Source organism: Crotalus tigris, unplaced genomic scaffold (genome assembly GCF_016545835.1).
Source record: "Crotalus tigris isolate CLP2741 ecotype Arizona unplaced genomic scaffold, ASM1654583v1 scf7180000024430.1745191, whole genome shotgun sequence".
Taxonomy (NCBI): Eukaryota; Metazoa; Chordata; class Lepidosauria; order Squamata; family Viperidae; genus Crotalus; species Crotalus tigris.
The window spans coordinates 555,317-575,110 of record NW_024100597.1 but is presented as its reverse complement, the minus strand read 5'-3'; the positions used below and the strand labels follow the sequence as shown (position 1 = coordinate 575,110).

The 19,794-nt window shown below is 40.9% G+C and overlaps 1 protein-coding gene across 4 annotated transcripts in view; it reads left to right on the top strand.

The window, feature by feature from the left end:
- Positions 1-19,794, top strand: part of PLCH1 (phospholipase C eta 1) — a 161,950-nt gene that overhangs the window by 100,493 nt on the left and 41,663 nt on the right. For all 4 annotated transcript variants that reach the window (XM_039330630.1, XM_039330629.1, XM_039330627.1 and 1 more), the window contains exons 7-10: positions 1,665-1,758; positions 10,801-11,004; positions 12,787-12,907; positions 15,273-15,444. In XM_039330630.1, the coding sequence (XP_039186564.1) occupies positions 1,665-1,758; positions 10,801-11,004; positions 12,787-12,907; positions 15,273-15,444 (591 nt within the window). The remainder of the gene's footprint in view (positions 1-1,664; positions 1,759-10,800; positions 11,005-12,786; positions 12,908-15,272; positions 15,445-19,794) is intronic.

The window sequence follows — 19,794 nt, the reverse complement described above, 5'->3', positions numbered from 1 at the left end:
TTTAATACCTATGTAGTGCTAGTTTTTATGGAGATTCTCAGTCATCCAGTTCATGGTTATCACAAAAGTGCGTTTTTCACAAGGCAACTGGACTTTCTTGTTTTTCTTGAAGACGTTTCACCTCTCATCCAACGCGTTTCTTCAGATCTGACTGGATGGTGGGGATGTAGTGCTACTGTTATTTCCTTAGTGATTGCACTCTAAGTGGGTGGAATCATTGATGCTCTCTGAGCTTGGTGTTTGCTTGCAGACATTTTGCTACCAGACTAGGTAATATCCTCTATGTTAGAAAAAACTGGAGTTTGCTCTGTTTATATGCATTAGCTTTTCCTTTCATTGTTGATGAGATATTGTTTTCTTCTTAACAGTTCTTTAATTAGGCTGTTGTTTATTGATTCATCGTTTATCTAGTGTTAATCTCTGCTTAGGGTATTGATTGCTAGTGAGCAGGTGTTCTAGTCTTTTGTTTTCTTCTTAATTTTTTAATTGTCTCTTGAATGGTATGCAGATGTTGTGTGTCTGTTGATGACTGATTTGTCTGAGTGCCAAACTTCCAGGAGTTCCCTACTGTTTCTGGACTGAGATTGGTATAGGGTGCTCACAGTTTCCCAGATGAAACTATTGTTAGGTCTGTCCATGTGTTGTGAAATTAAGGCATTTTTATGATGTCTTCTGACTGCTAGCTGCCAATTGGTGTTCATGGATATGTTCTACTGGTCTTCTCTCTGTCTGTCCTACATAGTGGCTGTTACAGTTTTTAGATTTGATGTAGATGATCTCTATTTTTTCTTCTTGGGCTGTTGGGCCTTTTGATTTACTTAAGATATTTTGGAGAGCTTTAGGTGATTTGTATGACCAGGGCAAAATACCAAATATAAATAGAGAGCAAACCACTCCCTTCTACCACTGAAGATGTAATCCAGGATAATAACAAAATGTCTGCAAGGCAAACAACCAAACTCAGAGAACATCAAGGACTCCACACTGAGCTGCAGTTATTCTCTTCTCCTGGTATTATGAGTGTGTAATTTGTAATGTACTGGAAAGAGTAATTGATATTGTCTCATGAACTGAGATGAAAAGTGATAAGCACAGTGTCACTAAACTAGGACAATTGCATCTAAAGAAATGACTCTAATGTTGCTTATGATCTAGACAACATGAATAATATTTGTGTTTCCCTAATTTCCACAGGATACCCATGCAAAACTGTTTATATCTATGCTGTGTGATAGAGTTATATATAGTTCTTCCCTTTGCTATTATATATACAAGTGGAAACAATACAAGTGGAAACATCTGTTGCAGAATTATAGATCTATGCATTTTGTTTTGCTTATGGGCTTTTTTTGTACCATAAATCTTGTGAAAAATGTACAATTTGGACCAAAGAGATGTATGACTTTAGTTATGTTCACTATTTATCTGCAGTATTTAAAGCATAGTTGTGATGCTTACAAAAAAAAAAAAACAAATACAATTTTCAACTCACTGCTGTAAAAGGTCATTGAAAAAATCATGACAGTTGTAGTTACAGTTGACTGCACACCAAATATGACCATGGGATTTTAAACAAGAGGTTAGATATGAACTAAACTTTGAAATATTGGTCACTTTCTCTCAGAAAACAAAAACAAAAATTATCAATTTTGTCTTTGGTGCAGATGAATAATGTGACAACAGAGTATTGTTTAGACATCATAAGAAAATTCGAGGTTTCAGAAGAAAACAAGAACCAGAATGTTTTGGGAATAGAAGGTAATATATTTTAGCATTTCAGTTCCTTTGAATGCTGTTTTTCATTGCTGTTATGGAGCAATGCTTTTAGCAGCATTTTCTTCATTGTGGCTTAATACAACCTTCTGCAACAGTGACATTCTCTGGATTCGTTGGATTTCAGCTCCCATCATGCTGATCACCCTTGCTAGTGGTAATTGCAGATTGCAAACTATTTCTAAAACATATGAAGAGTGCTGCCTTGAGAAAGATTACATTAGTATGTCAGTATGTAAATAAGAGGTCAGTCTATTAGCATTTTAATTAATGATGGAAAACATAAATGAGATTATGAATAATGCAGAATGTGATACTCTTATGAGACAGTTTGTTTCTTTATTGAAATTCATTTCTAGTCTTATTCTTTAAAATAATACTTTAGATATAATTAGAAACAAGGAGAGAAAACAATGTAAGTGACTACTAGTTGAAGTAGTATTTAAGCAGAACAAAAAGGGTTATAATTAATTTTCTCTATTTCAAGACTTAACATAAAAAAATTGAACAATGCCAGTGTCTGCCAGATGGAGAAAATAGGCTTTAATTTACATAGTATCAGTTCAAATAAAGATTGTCTTGAGCTCAGTATCTATAGCCTTGCAAAAGTCACTTTATGTCAACCTCCAATTTCTAGCTGTTAAACTGAAATTATAGTATAAAGGTTATTTTACACTGAAAGCTACAAAGCACTCTACAAATTATAAATGCTACAGTATATAATTTTACCTTCTTTAAATAACTGGCCAACAACAGTAGTGATAGTTGTTCTCACATTATTTAGTAAATATGCTTAGAAATTACATAGGAAATATTGCCTTGATGAATCTTGTTATGTCCCGAGCCTTGCAAACGGCTCGGGCGTTTGCAGGCAGTCCCGGGCAGGTGCAAAGCTGCCCGGGACCAGACAGGCTGTCGCCAGCGCCGTGCGCATGCGCGGGTGCTGGCGCGGGAAAAGTAACCCATTTACCCGGGAGTTGCCTATATAAGAGGCTGCGAGGCGTTTGGGCGAGGCTGAAGCCATCTTCCTGTAGCTGAACGCTGAATAAATGAAACTGAGAACTCCAGCTGCTTCTCGTGTCTGTTTTCCCGCCACGGACTCAACACTGGCGACGAGGATGGGATGCCTTGCACTACCTGGAAAGGAAGAAGTGTAAGCTTACCCAAGGAGTCCTGAGCGGCAAAAGAGGAACGGCGTCGACTCGGCAGCTGCCCGCCAATCCGGTGCGCATTCGGGGGTAGGCTGGCTGATAGACCCGTCTCCTGAAGATCCGAAGATGGCGAAAATCGGAAGGCTTTCGGAATTCGACGTCTCACATCCAGAGCGGTGGGAGTCCTACGTATCCAGAATGGAGAACTACTTCAAGGCAAACCAAGTGAGGGAAGATAGCTTGAAGGCGGCCACCCTGCTTTGCGTTTGCGGCCAAGACGCCTTCGAAATCGCAGAAAACCTTGCAGCACCTGTCCCAGTAGAGTCTGTAAGCTACGCAGACCTGAAGAAGCTGCTGAAAGAGCACTTCCACCCCAAGGTGTCTGTTATCTCATGGCACCACACCTTCGAACAAAGGGATCAACGGCCCGGTGAGTCAGCCAAGGAATACATCGCCGCGTTACGGAAGGCCGCCAAGCCCTGCGAGTTCAAGGACCTCGAGGAACGACTGAGGGACCGATTCGTGTGCGGGTTAAGGCATCGCGAGCTACAACAGAGACTTTTCGCAAAGGAAGAATTATCCTGCCAAGACGCCTTAAGGGAAGTCACCGCAGAAGAAGCAGCAGGCGGCGCCGTCAAAAACATGCGGCCGATCAGAAACAGTGCAGAGGGTGCGTCCGTGCACCAGGAAGACGTCCGACGAAACTCCGAGGAGGATCCGGACGAGGAAGTCGACCGTCTACACCACGCGAAGGAAGAGAACCAGAAGGGAAGCTCTTCGGCTCTGCTCAAGTGCATCGGCTGTGGAGGTCGCCACAGGAGAACCGACTGCAAGTTCCGCTCCGCTACCTGCCGGGAATGCGGTAAACAAGGGCATATTGCAGCTGTGTGCCTGGGCCGACGAAAGGCACAACCCCAAGAAGAACGCCTGAAGGGTACCAGATTCCCCAGCCAGAATAGGGTAGGTTTTTGCGCTTCGGTAGAAGCATCGTTAGAACAGGCAACACACAAGCCCCATGAAGAAAAAGCTGTCACTCAAGTGAAGCACAAGGGGTTCCATTATTCTATGGAACTAGGGACACAGGGTTTCTGCCCTGTCCATCATTTCATTGCATACATTTAGGAAGATTGTTCCAGACGTGGGTTTAAGCAGTAAGGGCCTTCTGATATTGTATACAGATTTTCAGAACTCAAGAGTGTGTGTTAAGGGGGAGGCCACCCTTAACGTGCAATACAAGAGTTTTGAAGGTCCACTAGACTTGTTAGTAGTAGGGGGTGAAAGAACGAGTCTCATAGGACGCGATTGGTTTGAGGCCCTGGGGATACACGTCACAGGACTCAACAGCTTACAAACACTCGACCTACAGGAAGTCTGCAAGGAATTTGCAGATGTTTTCAGCCCCCAGCTGGGCACATTCAAAGGACCACCTGTGTCCTTAAAGCTAGACCCCACTGTCACTCCCTTTAGGATTAAAGCAAGAAGGGTCCCTTTTGCTTTAAAAAGTAAGATTGACACTGAAATAGAACAACTAATCCACTAGGGAATCCTAGAACCGTGTTGATCCAGCACGTGTGAGAGACCCCCATTGTCACGCCTCTAAAGGCAAATGGGGACAGTCGCATCTGTGCTGATTACAAATGCACTCTGAATAAGGCATTGCAGCAACATGCCTATCCTGTTCCTGTGGTCAGTCATATTCTGGCCTCCCTCAAGGGGGGGCGTGTTTTTTGCAAAGCTTGACCTAGCTCAAGCATATCAACAGCTGCCTGTTGATGATGCTGCTGCTATAGCTCAGACCATTGTGACCCACAGGGGAGCCTTTAAAGTAAAAAGGCTACAGTTTGGAGTGAATGTCGCTCCTGGGATTTTCCAAAGCGTAATGGAAAACACACTACGAGGTTATACCAGGGGTCTGCCCCTACTTTGACGATGTCTTGATTGCAGGAGACTCCACACACATTCTAGCTGAAAGGCTTAGGGCTGTCCTGTTAAGATTCAGGAAATCAGGCCTCAAGCTCAGAAAAGACAAATGCCAGATGGGGGTGCCTTCTACTGAATTTCTGGGATTCAAAATTGATGCTGCTGGGATTCATCCTGCTGAATCCAAACTAACTGCTATTTTAGATGCACCCAGGCCAAAGTCTAAGGCCGAACTTCAGGCCTTCCTAGGCCTCCTGAATTTCTACAATTCTTTTCTTCCACATAACGCTAGTGTAGCTGAGCCTCTTCACAGGCTACTAGACAAACAGGCTGTGTGGCTGTGGTCACAAGCGCATGAGGCTTGCTTTAAAGAAGTCAAGGCCTTGCTCACTTCTAACAGTGTTCTTGCACATTTCAACGAGTCTCTCCCTGTGTGCATCGCTGGTGATGCGTCCCCCTACGGGGTTGGAGCTGTCCTGAGTCACCTCAGGTCTGATGGAACTCAGGTTCCTATTGCATACTACTCAGAACACTGTCTTCTGCCGAGCGCAACTACGCTCAGATAGACAGGGAGGCTCTGGCTGTTGTTGCTGGAATTAAAAAATTCCACGATTTTCTATATGGCAGGCATTTCACGGTCTTCACTGACCATAAGCCTCTGCTGGGACTGTTTACCACACGTAAGCAGACTCCCCACATCATTTCCCCTAGAATGCTTAGGTGGTCTATTTTTTTGTCTGCATATGATTTTTCATTACTACACAAGCCTGGGAAAGAAATGGGCCATGCTGATGGCTCAGTAGAGTGGCCTCTGCAGTAAGTAGTAGGAAGCTGACCCGCGTCCAGCTGTCAACATTCTATCAATCCAAGCCTTTCGCCCGAGCTCCCTCTTAGTGCCAGGGATGTTACCGCTGAAACAGGTACAGATCACACACTTTCACGTGTCCGCTCCTGGGTCCTGTCCGGGTGGCCTGAGCACTGCCCTAGTCCTGAGTTTCAGAGTTTCTGGTCCAAACGAAACGAACTGTCCCTTTCTCAGGGTTGTCTGCTTTGGGGAAACAGAGTTGTCATTCCCACCTCAATGAGGACTAGGGTCTTAGAATCCCTCCACGAGGGTCATCCTGGCCTTGTCCGTATGAAGGCTCTTGCACGAAGCCACTTGTGGTGGCCTGCTTTAGAGAAAAGGATATTGAGGCTAAGGTAACACGCATGGCACCTGTTTTGCAACGATCTCGCCCAGAGATGCCCCAAGCTCCTGTGCATAGCTGGGAGGAAACACAGTCCCCCTGGTCTAGGGTGCACATTGACTACGCTGGGCCCTTTCAGGGCCAGTTCTTCTTGGTCCTTGTTGACAGCCATTCAAAATGGCTTGAGGTTGTGCCTGTCTCATCCACCACCACTGCAAAGACTATTCAGGTACTGAGGGGGATTTTTGCTGCACACGGGCTGCCAGATGTCATTGTGTCAGACAACGGCCCTCAATTCACCTCCTCCGAATTCCAAGCTTTCTTACAGGCAAACCTGATTCGTCATGCCACGTCTGCGCCGTTTCACCCGTCCACCAACGGTCTGGCTGAACGCATGGTGCGCATCGCAAAGGACGCCTTGAAGAGACTCACCTACGGGGACTGGCATCACAGGTGCTGCTTGACTTTCTCCTTTCTTATCGCACACACCGGTTTCTACTTCTTACAGGGAGAAGTCCAGCTGAAACTTCGTTGGGTTAGCGGCCAGGGCCCTCGAGGCCAACTTACTACTAGAATGACCGGTTGCATCCGGACAGGGACTGCCTTTCATCTACCTCACATCCTAGAGGCACCTAGACAACTAACTTGTGGGTGCCCGGTTTGGGCCGCAATTACGGGCCCTGCGCATACCATGGGTCCCCGCGTCGTGCCCAGGATCACAGGTCCTCCTCTCCTACGAGGTTTTGCCCGGACAACGGTCACTGTCTGCGTCGGCACATCGACCAAACTTCGCTCTAGGCGAGACTTTTCTGCTGAGGACTCCTGGGTCTTTTCAAGGGGGGGAGGGGGGGACCCTTTGGAGAAAAGGGACAGGCAAAAGCAGATACTGCCCATCTCCACTGAGGGAGCCACAAACGGCTCGTCCCAAGGTTCTGCAATTGCTCCGAAAAGAAAGTCATGGAGCTTACCCACACAAAAGGCACTCACGCCTACTCCAGCCAGGGAGTCACCCCGGGGGCATACTCACTTTCCACACACATCACACAGCACTCCAGCAACGGAGGATACCCGGGTGCATCCCAACAAATCATTCCCCGCAAGAGAACTGGCACACAATTCCCAAGGTTGGCCTGACCTTACCCCAAATCCTACAGGGGGTCAAACATACACAGAGTTAGTCGAGGAACCAAGTCCCGACTACAACAACACTAGCACAAATCAGGGAACACCTGAGTTTTGGGAAAGTACAGAAACCCACACGAGCCCGAACACAGAATGGGGTTCAGGGAATGGACAGCCTCCTGACAGGTCTTGGACTGACCTAGGAGGTTCTACAGAGACGACCAGCAGCGGCTATCACTTCAAGGGGCCTGAGGGTCTACAGCTAGGTAGGTCAACCAGGTCACAAAGTAACAGAAGCCCTGGCCTGACGAGCCCGGTGGGCAAGCAAGAAGGCCAGGCATCGGGGCACAGTCCTTGGAAGACACCAGGGCACAATAGAGAGAACAGGCTCACGCCTCCCTCCAGTCAGGGGACTTATGACAGTAACCCAGAGCTAAGAAGGTCACAGAGAGCAAAGAAATCTCCTAAGTATCTAGAAGATTACATAACATTGCTGGCAAGGCAAAAGCCAGTAATCAGTGGGAGCACTGGGGAGCAAAATGTCATATAAAATAAATGTTGTATGTTGGTAGTAGTTTTAGCCCGGGGGAAAGGGGTGTTATGTCACGAGCCTTGCAAACGGCTCGGGCGTTTGCAGGCAGTCCCGGGCAGGTGCAAAGCTGCCCGGGACCAGACAGGCTGTCGCCAGCGCCGTGCGCATGCGCGGGTGCTGGCGCGGGAAAAGTAACCCATTTACCCGGGAGTTGCCTATATAAGAGGCTGCGAGGCGTTTGGGCGAGGCTGAAGACATCTTCCTGTAGCTGAACGCTGAATAAATGAAACTGAGAACTCCAGCTGCTTCTCGTGTCTGTTTTCCCGCCACGGACTCAACAAATCTAGAAATAGACAACTGGCTCCAATAAGTTGAAGAAACTACTTTGACAGACGCTCATATTAAACCTGTATGTTTGGAGTGAAACACGTTATTACCTGTGTTTTGAAAAGATCCTATCTCAAGTTCAGGTTCTCCCAATATTTAAATTGATAGGCTGGCATGTGGATTTAGCAGTGATCAGAAATATTTCCCACCCACCCCTGTGTTTGGAGCTGTAGCATTCCTGTTCCTGTTGTAGGCACCATGTAAGGCGCTTCCAGTGACATCACCGTTGCCTGGGAGACACCCTTAGGGGCTCCTTTCAAGGAGCTGGAGCGAATGATAAGAGCTCAGCCCACCATGCAGCAACACTTGGGTCTTGAACACAGACTTGCTAACCTCCAATCCAGCATCTTAACCATATGAGCCACCATGCTACAGCTCTAGCATTGAACCTGAGGGAAAAAGAAATACAGACTAGCTGGTAGTCTTGAATGAGTTTATTGAGAGTGAATTTGGATGAGAAAAGTCAGTTGAGCCTTTAGAGAAGCAGATTCAAATAATTCTCAGGAAACATTTTCTTGAAAAGAAAAGGATGGTCCAAGATAATTATTTTTTTGCAGAATCAGGAAAGCTTCCTTTCAGTATTATATGAAGAAATCATAGTAACAGCCCTATCACTGGGCAACATACTTTGGGATTTACACAAATTATTAGTTATACTGCAATCCCAAAAAATTAATCCCAGTTAAAATAGAGTGTACTTTGTGTTGGACTTAAAGGAATGTCATTAACACCAAAATGTCTCAGGCTGACCAGCAGTGCCTGTAGCAAGTCAAAAAATGATGACATGATGCAATCCTGTCCTTTCCAACTTGCATCATTGCATCTGACATAAGAAAGTAGGTCACAGGTTTACATTCCATACACATTCCATCCCATTTCTCCTGCTCCATACAGCTGACCCTGAAGGGTTTTCCTTTTGAACATATTTATAATTCTTTAATTTTCTGTTCATCTAGTTTTGCTAAAGGCCAAACACAAACCAAAATTTTCATTGGATGCACCTGTCATCTGGTTGGAAAATTACTTGGCTAAGTAAGATGCTACCTACCAATTTTAACTTCTTAATTCAAAATTTGGATTATTATAGGTGAAAGACTGTGGATTGACTGCTTGGATAGTATTTAGACACAGTCCTTTTAAAGATCTCATTGTTAAACTCAACATTGTTTTAAGCAACATTAGGATGCAGTGAAAAAAGTTTTTAAAAGATGAAAATTAATTTTAAGGAGGGCAATTGAGTAAGTTACCATAGTAAGAATGATGACCTGTTTCTGTGCAATGAATTAATCAATGAATGAGTTAAAAATACATGGATGGATGGATAGATAGATGGAACTAGACAGTGTGGGCCATTTTGCCTGAAACTGCACATCAAAGTTGATAAAACAAAGCTCCCCAGGGTGCAGACTTCTTTTTTTCTTTTCATCACAAGCATCCTTTTTGGTAGGTTGGAGAAAACAATCTGAAAAGAAGGTTAATACACAGGCTTAAGCATTTTGGGACCTCCATAGCCTTACTGATTTTTTCTTTTATTGCTCTGCTTGAGTCTCTCTCTTCTTGTATTCTTACTTTCCATTAAAAAAGACCAAAAGCTAAGAATCTATTTGAGTAGAATAATTTCTGTATATTCGGTTTGAACTTGGAAAACTTTATTTTAATCTGTCCAGTCTTTTGTTCTTGTTGTATGCCATCTGTGTGACATTACTGTGTTCATGATGAGCCAACTTATATTTCAATGTTAAGGAACCAGGAAATTTGGGGAAACAAATGTATGCCTATTGTTTTGAAATGTTTAATTAAAATTATTTTTTTCAAGAGATTCGCTAATCTTTACAGTTGAAGGGGAAATTCCGTGACTTTTTGCACAAGGAAGGCTGTCCCTCAATGTTGAAATGAATAGAACATGAATGGGAACAGAAAAGAAGTGAGCAGTATTCAGATCTGAAGTGGTCTCCCTGTGCTGAAAGGAAACATGGCTTTTCTTGAGGTTGTATGGAGACCTTGTGGGTTCTGGAAAAGATGGGTTTGATGAAAGGAGATGTTATCCACGTTGCTAATGGCGCAGCTGTGTTGCACCACCCTGTCACCACCTCAATGGCTGCTTAATTCAGTTGTATTATATTTCTGATCTTGAATGACTGGGAAAGGACCCAGTAAAAGGGATAACTCCTTTAAGGAACCACCATCAGCTACAAAGAGCATGCCCACTCTGGATCCAAAGTATTTCTGCCTGCTTTGGATCTATTGCTTGCTTTTAGAATGGAACAACCAATGTATGCATCTTGTCAATAATCATAATTGTGACACCTGCCACAATTCTACTGTGTTTTCTAAATCCTTGAAATGCTGTCAAATAAATTCCAATTCTAAAATAGCTATTGCTTTTGCTTGGTAAGATTCAGATCTAAGCAGACCATAGACAAAATAAGGAAAGCATTTCAGCACTGAATATGCTTTGGATGAATTTGGCTGTGTATCTAAAATCTCAGTTTTGGCTTACTGATGGAATGGAAGTGATTAGTGACTTATTATTATGTCTAAAAATGTATGAAGAATTAAAGCAACAGTAACTATTTGGGGAATGTTAGAATGACATTTGAAAATAAGTATCTGAGTAATGATTCTTGAATAGTTTCTATTTTATGTTGTTACTTCTTCATGAATGGCCTAAATTTGTGTGCTTAATTTATAACTTTTCCATATTTTGCTATTTTCTCTAATTTTACAGGCTTTACCAATTTTATGTGCAGTCCGGCTTGTGATGTGTTCAATCCGCTGCACAACGAGGTACATCAGGATATGGAGCAACCTCTTTGCAACTATTTTATTGCTTCTTCCCACAACACATATCTAACTGGAGACCAGCTTCTATCTCAGTCTAAAATAGAAATGTATGCCCGAGTCTTACAAGATGGCTGCCGATGTCTTGAAGGTGTATTCTTTATTTCACTTGGTGGTCTATTGCTGTGGAGTTTCTGTTTTTACTCTGAATATGTAACATTTGATACTTCCAGACAGGAATTCCATATATGTACATACACGTCTATTTACTCTGTTCTATGTCTGCTCTCAAAGTATGCAAAATATTTAATGGAGAATATTACCAAATATTGGTAATTTATGCTTCTGTATAAATAAATATTTGAAAATGATATTTATTTCATCAGAGTATAACGTGACTGAAGGCAAAAACATCCCTGTCTTTTTCAAAACAGCTTATATTGAAGCTGCTGAAACAAAATACTACATTTATCCAAATTTACTGAAATAATGTCATATTCTTAGATGAAGGTGCATTCCCTTCACAAAGGAAAAAGGCAGGAGCAAAATAGATATTTCTCATTTTATATCTCAAACCCATATGGCACTATAATTATTTGGGAAACACTTGATTCTATTTCTGAAAACTGGGTTTGAAAAAACCCCAATGTCGTAGAATTGAATTCACTTACATAACATCTATTTGGAAATATCACTAAAGTGATGCTGGCTTATAGTCATATGCACATCATAAGTGATATACTTCAGTCTACATAAGTAATTATGTCTACCATTGAGGAATAACTGAGATCTGAGAGTCAGTTTAGGTCTGAAGGAAGATCTGACATAAACAGGTTTGGAAAGTAGTTGATGGTTGATACAGGAGCTGTTGATACAGTTCTACAGAGGAATTATTCAGTGTCATTTATACTTCTATAACCATCTGGTTTGGTACAGCAACTAAATAGGACATGTTTAGACTCTAATGGATAGTTAGGACTGCAGAAAAAACAATTACAATCAGCCTGCCTTCCGTAGAAAACCTGTATTTTGTGTGGGTCAAAAGGAGAGCTGAGAAAATAACTACAGATCCCTCACAACCTGGAAATAAACTGTTTCAAATTCTCCCCTCGGGGCACCAGTATAGGGCATTACATGCCAAGACAACTAGACACAGGGATAGTTTTTTCCCTTATTCCATCACTCTGCTGAACACCTATTCCTCATAGTACTGTCTTATTTCTAAGTATATTCACCCATGTTATATGGCTGTAGCATCATTAACCTTCTCGACTACCCTCTTTTATTGGTACCATTATTATGATTATTATTACTCTTTTGCTTTGCATGTACACTGAGAGCTTCTACACCGGAGACAAATTCCTTGTGTGTCTGGCCAAATAAAGTATACTCTCCTCTACCATACCCTATCCTATCCTGTCTTAATTTGATGGTTGCTAACACAATCTTTATTGATGGACCTTTTCCCTGCTGCTTTAGAGTATTTATTTATGTCTGAGAACTGCCTGGCTCAGCCCATTATATGTTCCAGGGAAGCACTATGATTCAGCAGCTGTTAATCAAAGTATTTCTTAGCTACTGAGCAAATGATGAAATATGTAGCAGAAAAGTTAATACTTCAATTCATATAGCTCTAAGTAAAAGGTTGGTTAGTATTCTCACTTGTACGTCTGATATACTTTTTTTTCCAGCAGAACTGTTGCTATTATTGTGTGATAATAATAGCTTGTCAGCTTTAATCATTTGCCAGCATGAGCTTTATAGATTATGAAAGATGAGACTTGATGCATGTAATAAGAGAATGTCCACTTGTTGAATAGCATTTTCAAATGCCAAATATATGCTTGGGGCATTGATCTCCTCTCAGCCTGTTTCTTGGAAGGGAAAATATCAGCAAAATATTTATTTAACATTTAATGTTCTTATTTTATAGTTGATTGCTGGGATGGCCCAGATGGAGAACCAGTTGTGCATCATGGTTACACTCTTACTTCCAAAATATCTTTTAAAGATGTAATAGATGTAATAAACAAAAATGCCTTTACTAAGAATGAGTAAGTACAGTACATTCAGTAAGTAAACTATACCTTCTGGTTTACGTACTTTATGCAATATTGTAATAAAAGAGGGTTGTGCAAATCTCACTGCTGTGCTTGTAAATAATATGTTTAAATATGTGTTTATTTGATAACAGATTTTTTTTCTTCAAAAATACAGCAAAATTTATTTCTCAATCTTATTTCTTTAACAAAATATCCAATTTACTGTGTTGTAAGGTTTGCAAAACAACCCTCTATATATTTTTTTGTAGGAAATGACTTTGTATTTAAAGGGATTTATTTTATAACGATAAATGTCTTGAAGATTGTAGGGTTGCATTTTTCAAACAGAGCTTCCCTTAATGTTTTAATTGTAGTTTCCCAGAATTCTAGATATGAGGGCAGCCTGTGTAGATTATTGGGGTAGTGGTGGTTTCCTCTGGTATCTCGTAACCAGTCTTTGTCATAATTTTCTATTAAGATGGAAGTAAAGAACCACCAAGTTTACTTTGGCTCCTGTTGACTGCATGAACACAACCATGCAATTTTCTTGATATCAATATAGAAGTGGCTTGCCATGCCTTTTTCCAAGATGTTTTTCAACTTCCTAATCTTGTCTATTGTTGTCTTATTCCTTAATGATCTCTCTTCCAGATACCAGCCAGCATGATCCTGCTTAGATTTTAACTTAGAACATTATCAACTACCCGCTGAAACAGTTCTTCTATCTAAGGCATTTTCCTCCCACAGTATTATCTTCCATGTCAGTTTAATCATATAGATAGCCCTTGACTTATGGTCACAATTGACCTGCAAATTTTTGTTGCTAAGTGAGATAGTTGTTAAGTAAGTTTTGCCCCCTTTTTTAACCTCTTGTGCCACAGCTGTTAAGTGAATCACTGCAGTTGTCAAGTTAGCAACATGGTTGTTGAGTAAATCTGGTTTCCTCATTGACTTTGTTTGTCAGAAGGTTGCAAAAGTGATCACATGATCCTGAGGCATGCCAGTTGCCAAAGGTCTGAATTTTGATCACGTGACCATGGGGATGCTGCAATGGCCGTAAGTGTGAAAAGTCACGAGTCACTTTTATCAGTGCTGTTGTGACTTCAAACAGTCACTAAACAAATGGTTGCAAGTTCAGGACTACCTGTAATAGAAATGAAGGCAGATAGGGAAGAACCTGGAGCTATATACTGTTTCCTTTCTTCCTATATTATCCATAATTATCAAACATGATTTTATACAAAAATAAAATGGCTGAAGCCAAACCTCTGCTCAATACAATTATCCCAATTCAAGTATTTCAGACAGAGGATGGTTTAGCCATTATTAAGCCTACTCAGTCAAGAGGAAGCAATTACCTTTTGTGATAATTGACTGTGCTCTTATAGTGAGGGAGTTTTTCCATCAAATTGGAATCTGCTTTAGTGAAATCCATTATTCCTTGTCCTGCATTATGGAAGGTAAAGAGAAGAAATCTTTATCTTCTATATGACATTCTTTTAGAAATTTGACAAATTTGTAGTTCCCTGGATCTTCCACCTCTCCTTTTTCTGAAGATGGTCATCTGGTGCTACAAGTGCTCCAGTACTCCAGGATTTTTCAGAGCTAATACATAAAATTTTTGCTAGTCCTTTATTAAAATTTCTTCAGTATCATAGATTGTAATTCATCTGCCTCCTGAAATTTAAATTAATTCTAAGTAAATATACATTATTAGACCACATGTTGGTCTAATGTTTATTCTTTATCTTTTTCCTCATAATTATCTGTTGCAACACATACCTTCTTGTTCAATTAGAATAGAGGTGGAAGGGACTTTGGAGGTCTTCTAATCCAAACCCCTGCTCAAGCAGGAGACCCTATATCATTTCAGAGAGATGTCTGTCCAGTCTTTTCTTAAAAACCTCCAGTGATGAAGTATCCACAACTTCTGAAGGCAAGCTGTTCCACTGGTTAATTGTCCTTACTGTTAGGAAGTTTCTCCTTAGTTCTAGATTGCTTCTCTCCTTCTATTAATTTCTTGTCTTGTCTTCTGGTGCTTTGGAAAATAAATTGACCCCCTCTTCTTTGTGGCAGCTCCTCAAATACTGGAATATTGCTATGATGTCACTCCTAGTCTTTCTTTTCTCTAGACTGGCCATACCCAATTCCTGCAGCCATTCTTCTGTTGAAGAAGACTAAGCCAAAAGAGGAGTCGAATAATTCATCCTTTTCTTTCTTACCCATTAGTATCTTTCTGTTCTCAGTGAGCAACTGGTAGATTGATTGTTTTCTTTGGAACTTCCAAGAGAAGAACCTATTCACAGAAATTAAAAAATAGTGGTGCACTGCAGTGGTTTTGATATTTTTAAAATATGATTTCCCCCCTCATTTTTAGGTTTCCAATTATATTGTCTATTGAAAATCACTGTAATGTTCAACAGCAAAAGAAAATTGCCCAGTACCTCAAGGAGATTTTCGGTGAAAAGCTAGATTTGACCTCTGTGAAGACCGGGGATCTGAAGCAGCTTCCAAGTCCTCAGAGTTTGAAAGGCAAAATCTTAGTCAAGGTAAACAGTGACAAAGAGTGGCCTGCTGGAAAACTGTAATTTCAATCTTATATCTACCTTTGTTTTTCTTTTCAGATTTTGTTTACAAATGAGATGTCTCCTCCAGAATCATATTGAGTGTGTGTGCATATGGGGCTCTTCTGTTAACCTGAAGTCCCAACTAGTGTCTGTAAAGTGTCAGGAACCATTCCCAAAAGGGGCAATACCATGGTCTATTTTCGGAGGGTTTTAAGGAGCAAACCTTAAGCATATGCAAGTCTCTAGATCAGTGGTTCTCAACCTGTGGGTCGGGACCCCATTTGGGGTCGAACAACCATTTCACGGGGGTCGCCAAACAATGCAGTCCTCCATTTTCCCCCCTTTTCTTTAGCTGTGCTACTCCCTTTTATTCTATTGGCTTTTGAAAGCCAATAGAATAGACTCTCTTGAATAGAGTCTAATTCTATTGGCTTTCAAAAGCCAATAGGAATTGTCCAGGCTGTCTCTGCCCTGCTGAGCCCGCCAAAAGTCCCATTCTGCAAACGGTGCTGCACCAGTTGAGTAGTCCTCGACTTACAACCGGTTGGGGGTCACGGCATTAAAAAGGTTGAGAACCACTGCTCTAGATATTCATTTAGGAGACTCTTAAATTTCCAGCTCTGAATATGCAAAAGAAAGAAAGGATTGGCATTTTATCGGGAGAGCTCTGAAGCAGGGCACAAGAATGAAACTGAAGGGTTATGTATGGCCCCAGATTGTACATTTTACATTCATGTTCATACATTACTGTACATGTTCCATGAATATCTCTGTTGAAGAAGAGGCCATCACCATACAACATAATATCTCCCTGTTGAAGAAGACAAAAAAATGCCCAAGTTTTTTTAAAAAAATCCTGCTTCCTTATAATTTCTATTTATATTTTATTTATGCTCTTCAAAACATTACACAAAACATTAAGTAGATGGAAGACTTTCACATATTTGAAGCTAGCTGTTGATATTTAATTACTTCATTATTAATATTTCATGAAGTCCTCTCATCTTCAAATTAATACTTTTATTTAGGTAAAGTTGAATTGCCAGTGCATCAGATCCCCAACATGAATATTTTTGACAACGTTTAATCACAGTGTTTATTCAAAATAAGAGATTTTTTTTGTATCATTTACAGTAATCCAGCATTTGGGATGCATAGAATGTATTGGTTATTATTTATACTTGAATATGTTTAATTCATATACAGTATGAAATCATGATTGACGATGATGGTCAATGCACATACCCACTGAAAAAAACCCGGTAAAGATTTGTCCACTTTTCTAGGCCACCTGTAGCTTCCTTATTTGGCTCTTAGATTAACCAATTATCAACATCCTTGTAGCAGCCTTCTCCAGCCTGCAGATGTGGAGGCTTCAGCTTCTAGAATGCTGAACAATGGACAACCTCCTTTTGGAATTCTAGACAAAAACCACCACTCCCTTTTTAGGATAACCAAATTAGGGAAAACTTAGATTGGACCGAGAGGCTTTACTCACAGTCACTCATGCCCTTGTCACCTCAAGACTGGATTACTGTAATGCGCTGTACATGGGGCTACCCTTGAAGAGCGTTCGGAGGCTGCAGTTGGTTCAGAATGCAGCCGCGAGAGCGATTGTGGGCGCGTCAAGGTATGCCCACGTGTCACCTATCCTCCGCGAGCTGCACTGGCTTCCTGTGGGTCTCCGGACGCAATTCAAGGTGTTGGTTATCACCTTTAAAGCCCTTCATGGCATAGGGCCAGGTTACTTACAGGACCGCATTCTGCCGCACAGTTCCCAGAGACCGGTGAGGTCCCATAGATTGGGCCTCCTTCAGGTCCCGTCGGCCAGACAATGTCGGCCGGCGGGCCCTCGGGGAAGGGCCTTTTCTGTGGTGGCTCCGACCTGGTGGAATCAACTCCCCCCCGAGGTTCGAACTACTCCCACCCTGCCGGCCTTTAAGAAAGCCGTTAAAACTCTCCTGTTCCGGCAGGCCTGGGGCTGATGTCCCCGGGGGGGGGACGGGATATGATCGGACTCGCGGTATGATTGTATTATTTTATTGTTTTATTGTTAGATGATTGTTTTAATTTTGTACGTCGCCCTGAGTCCTTTGGGATTGGGCGGCATATAAATAAAATTAAATAAATAAATAAGATGAAAAGCAGAACCAGCAAACTGTCACCCTTTACTTTTTGTGAAAGAGAATTTGTGGCAACTACTTTATATTTATTTTGTCTTGTGGGAGTGTGCCATCTATATCTGATGACTTTCTAACACTAGAGATCATTCCCCAAGCTTCTGCCCTTTGATACTTCTAAAGAAGAGGCTTTAGTAGGGTGAAATGGCACACTACAGGCTGAGTAAACCCCATGCCAGATCTGTGCTTCCTGAAAGTGTCTTTCAATTGACTGGGTGCATTTCTGTTTCATGTGATTCTGCTTAGTACAAGTGTTATTGCAGTGGTGATAAAACAATTACAAAAAAAAAGGGGGGGGGAACAGTATCTTCTGTAGAACAGTACATTTTTATTGGAATTTGGAACTAATCAAAATTGGGTGAGTCAGGTCAGCACACCTTGTAACAAGCAGGTTTAATTTCCTGAAGATCAATCTCAGTCGGACTTTTTATTAACAAAATGCTTTGCCAAATATCAGTTAATCAGCTCCTGCAAGTAACACACTGCTACCTTAAATAACAGTACTAAATTTGTACCAACCACTTTTTAAACTTCTCATAACTGTTTGTCTGATGGAAAAGGACACTTACATCCATTACGGTGCAGTTAGGAAGACAAAATTTTGATACACAAAGAATGAAATAATTAAGATTTCTGGCACATAATTTTCAATTACCCATTTATTTGTCTGAAATAGCCTATAATACAAATGATATTATTGCTTATGGAGATCATAGTGCAATTTATTTTTTCCCCTCACTGTTTTGTTTTATATGATTGATTGATTTCTGGCATGTTTGTGTAATATAATCCTTGTTAGAATTTCTAATTAGGTTTCTTAGGGAAGCATATAAAAATAACATTAAAAATGCAGCACAATATAAAAAAATATAGCTGAGATCATAGTTGGATGAGGTTATGTAGGCCACCAAATTCAACTCCTTGCTCAATACAAACATTGATAAGAAAGTATTCCCAATGAGCATAATTTAAACTCATACTATACAGATGTGATTTAAAACTTTTAGTACTCCCCAAGGTCAAAAATCTCTCGCAGTGACTACTTTTGCACGTTGGTTTGAGAAGTCATTTAAAAATCTGGGAAAATAATAAACTTTTATATCCTGCCATTGAAAAGACTATAAACTAGGTTTGCATTTTTAGGAGGCCATTCTGCAAATGTTGTGCCACCAGTGAAAATGCAACTCTTTCTATGCACCTGACAAATGTCTCTTTAAAGAGGTGTACAGAAAGTGGTTTAATTTTTTTTAATAGAATTAACACAATAACAGTTTTAATGGATCTTGGAGGTCATCTAGTCGAGCCCCCTGCTCAGGCAGGAAACCTTTCTACCATTTCAGACAAATGGTTGTTCAGTCTCTTCTTAAAAACCTTCGGTGTTGGAGCACTCACAACTTCTGGAGGCAAGTCATTCCACTAATTAATTGTTCTGATTTTTCAGAGTAATCTTAAGATCCAGATAAGTATATATAGGAGCCTTTGAAGCTATGTTAAAATATTAACAGTTTGAGATTGGCCTAGGATTGTATTGAAGTTGATAACATTTAGCCATTTAATTTCCTTTAGCAGCTTTGGGATTATATTAGATGTAGAGTTTTCTGGTGATTACTATATATAATTCTTCTGCCTTATGCTTAAATTGTTTCAGTAAATGGCAGTATCTCGCCTACCTTTATCAGTTATATGCTTGTACTTTATTTTATCAGTGGTGGTAATTAAGTACGGCCTTAGATATAAAATCTCAGTGAATTCAATTGCTGCAGGAAAGTTGAACCATGTCAGGAGAAGGCATTGACAGAAAACTGCATGACTGGATTCATGCAGTCATTAGGAATTTAACTTAAGGGAACCTTTGCCTTTTATATCTGAACTGGGTGTAAGCGGTTTATTTACAATCAGGCAAATGTTTTGGAAACACTGTATATTACTCACCCTGTTACTTTGCGAGCAGTAAACCAAATAATGGCTGATTGGAGCACATCTTTCTAATGGACAATTATCCTGCCCATTCATGCTGATAAAAGGGAATAATTTCCATCCAGTTTTTTTATTCAGACAAGCATGTCCCTCCAGTTTCTAATCCTGATAAATGTATTTCCAAGATCATATGTTTAGGAAGTTCTGAATTAAAAATTTTGATTGAAGCGTAGCC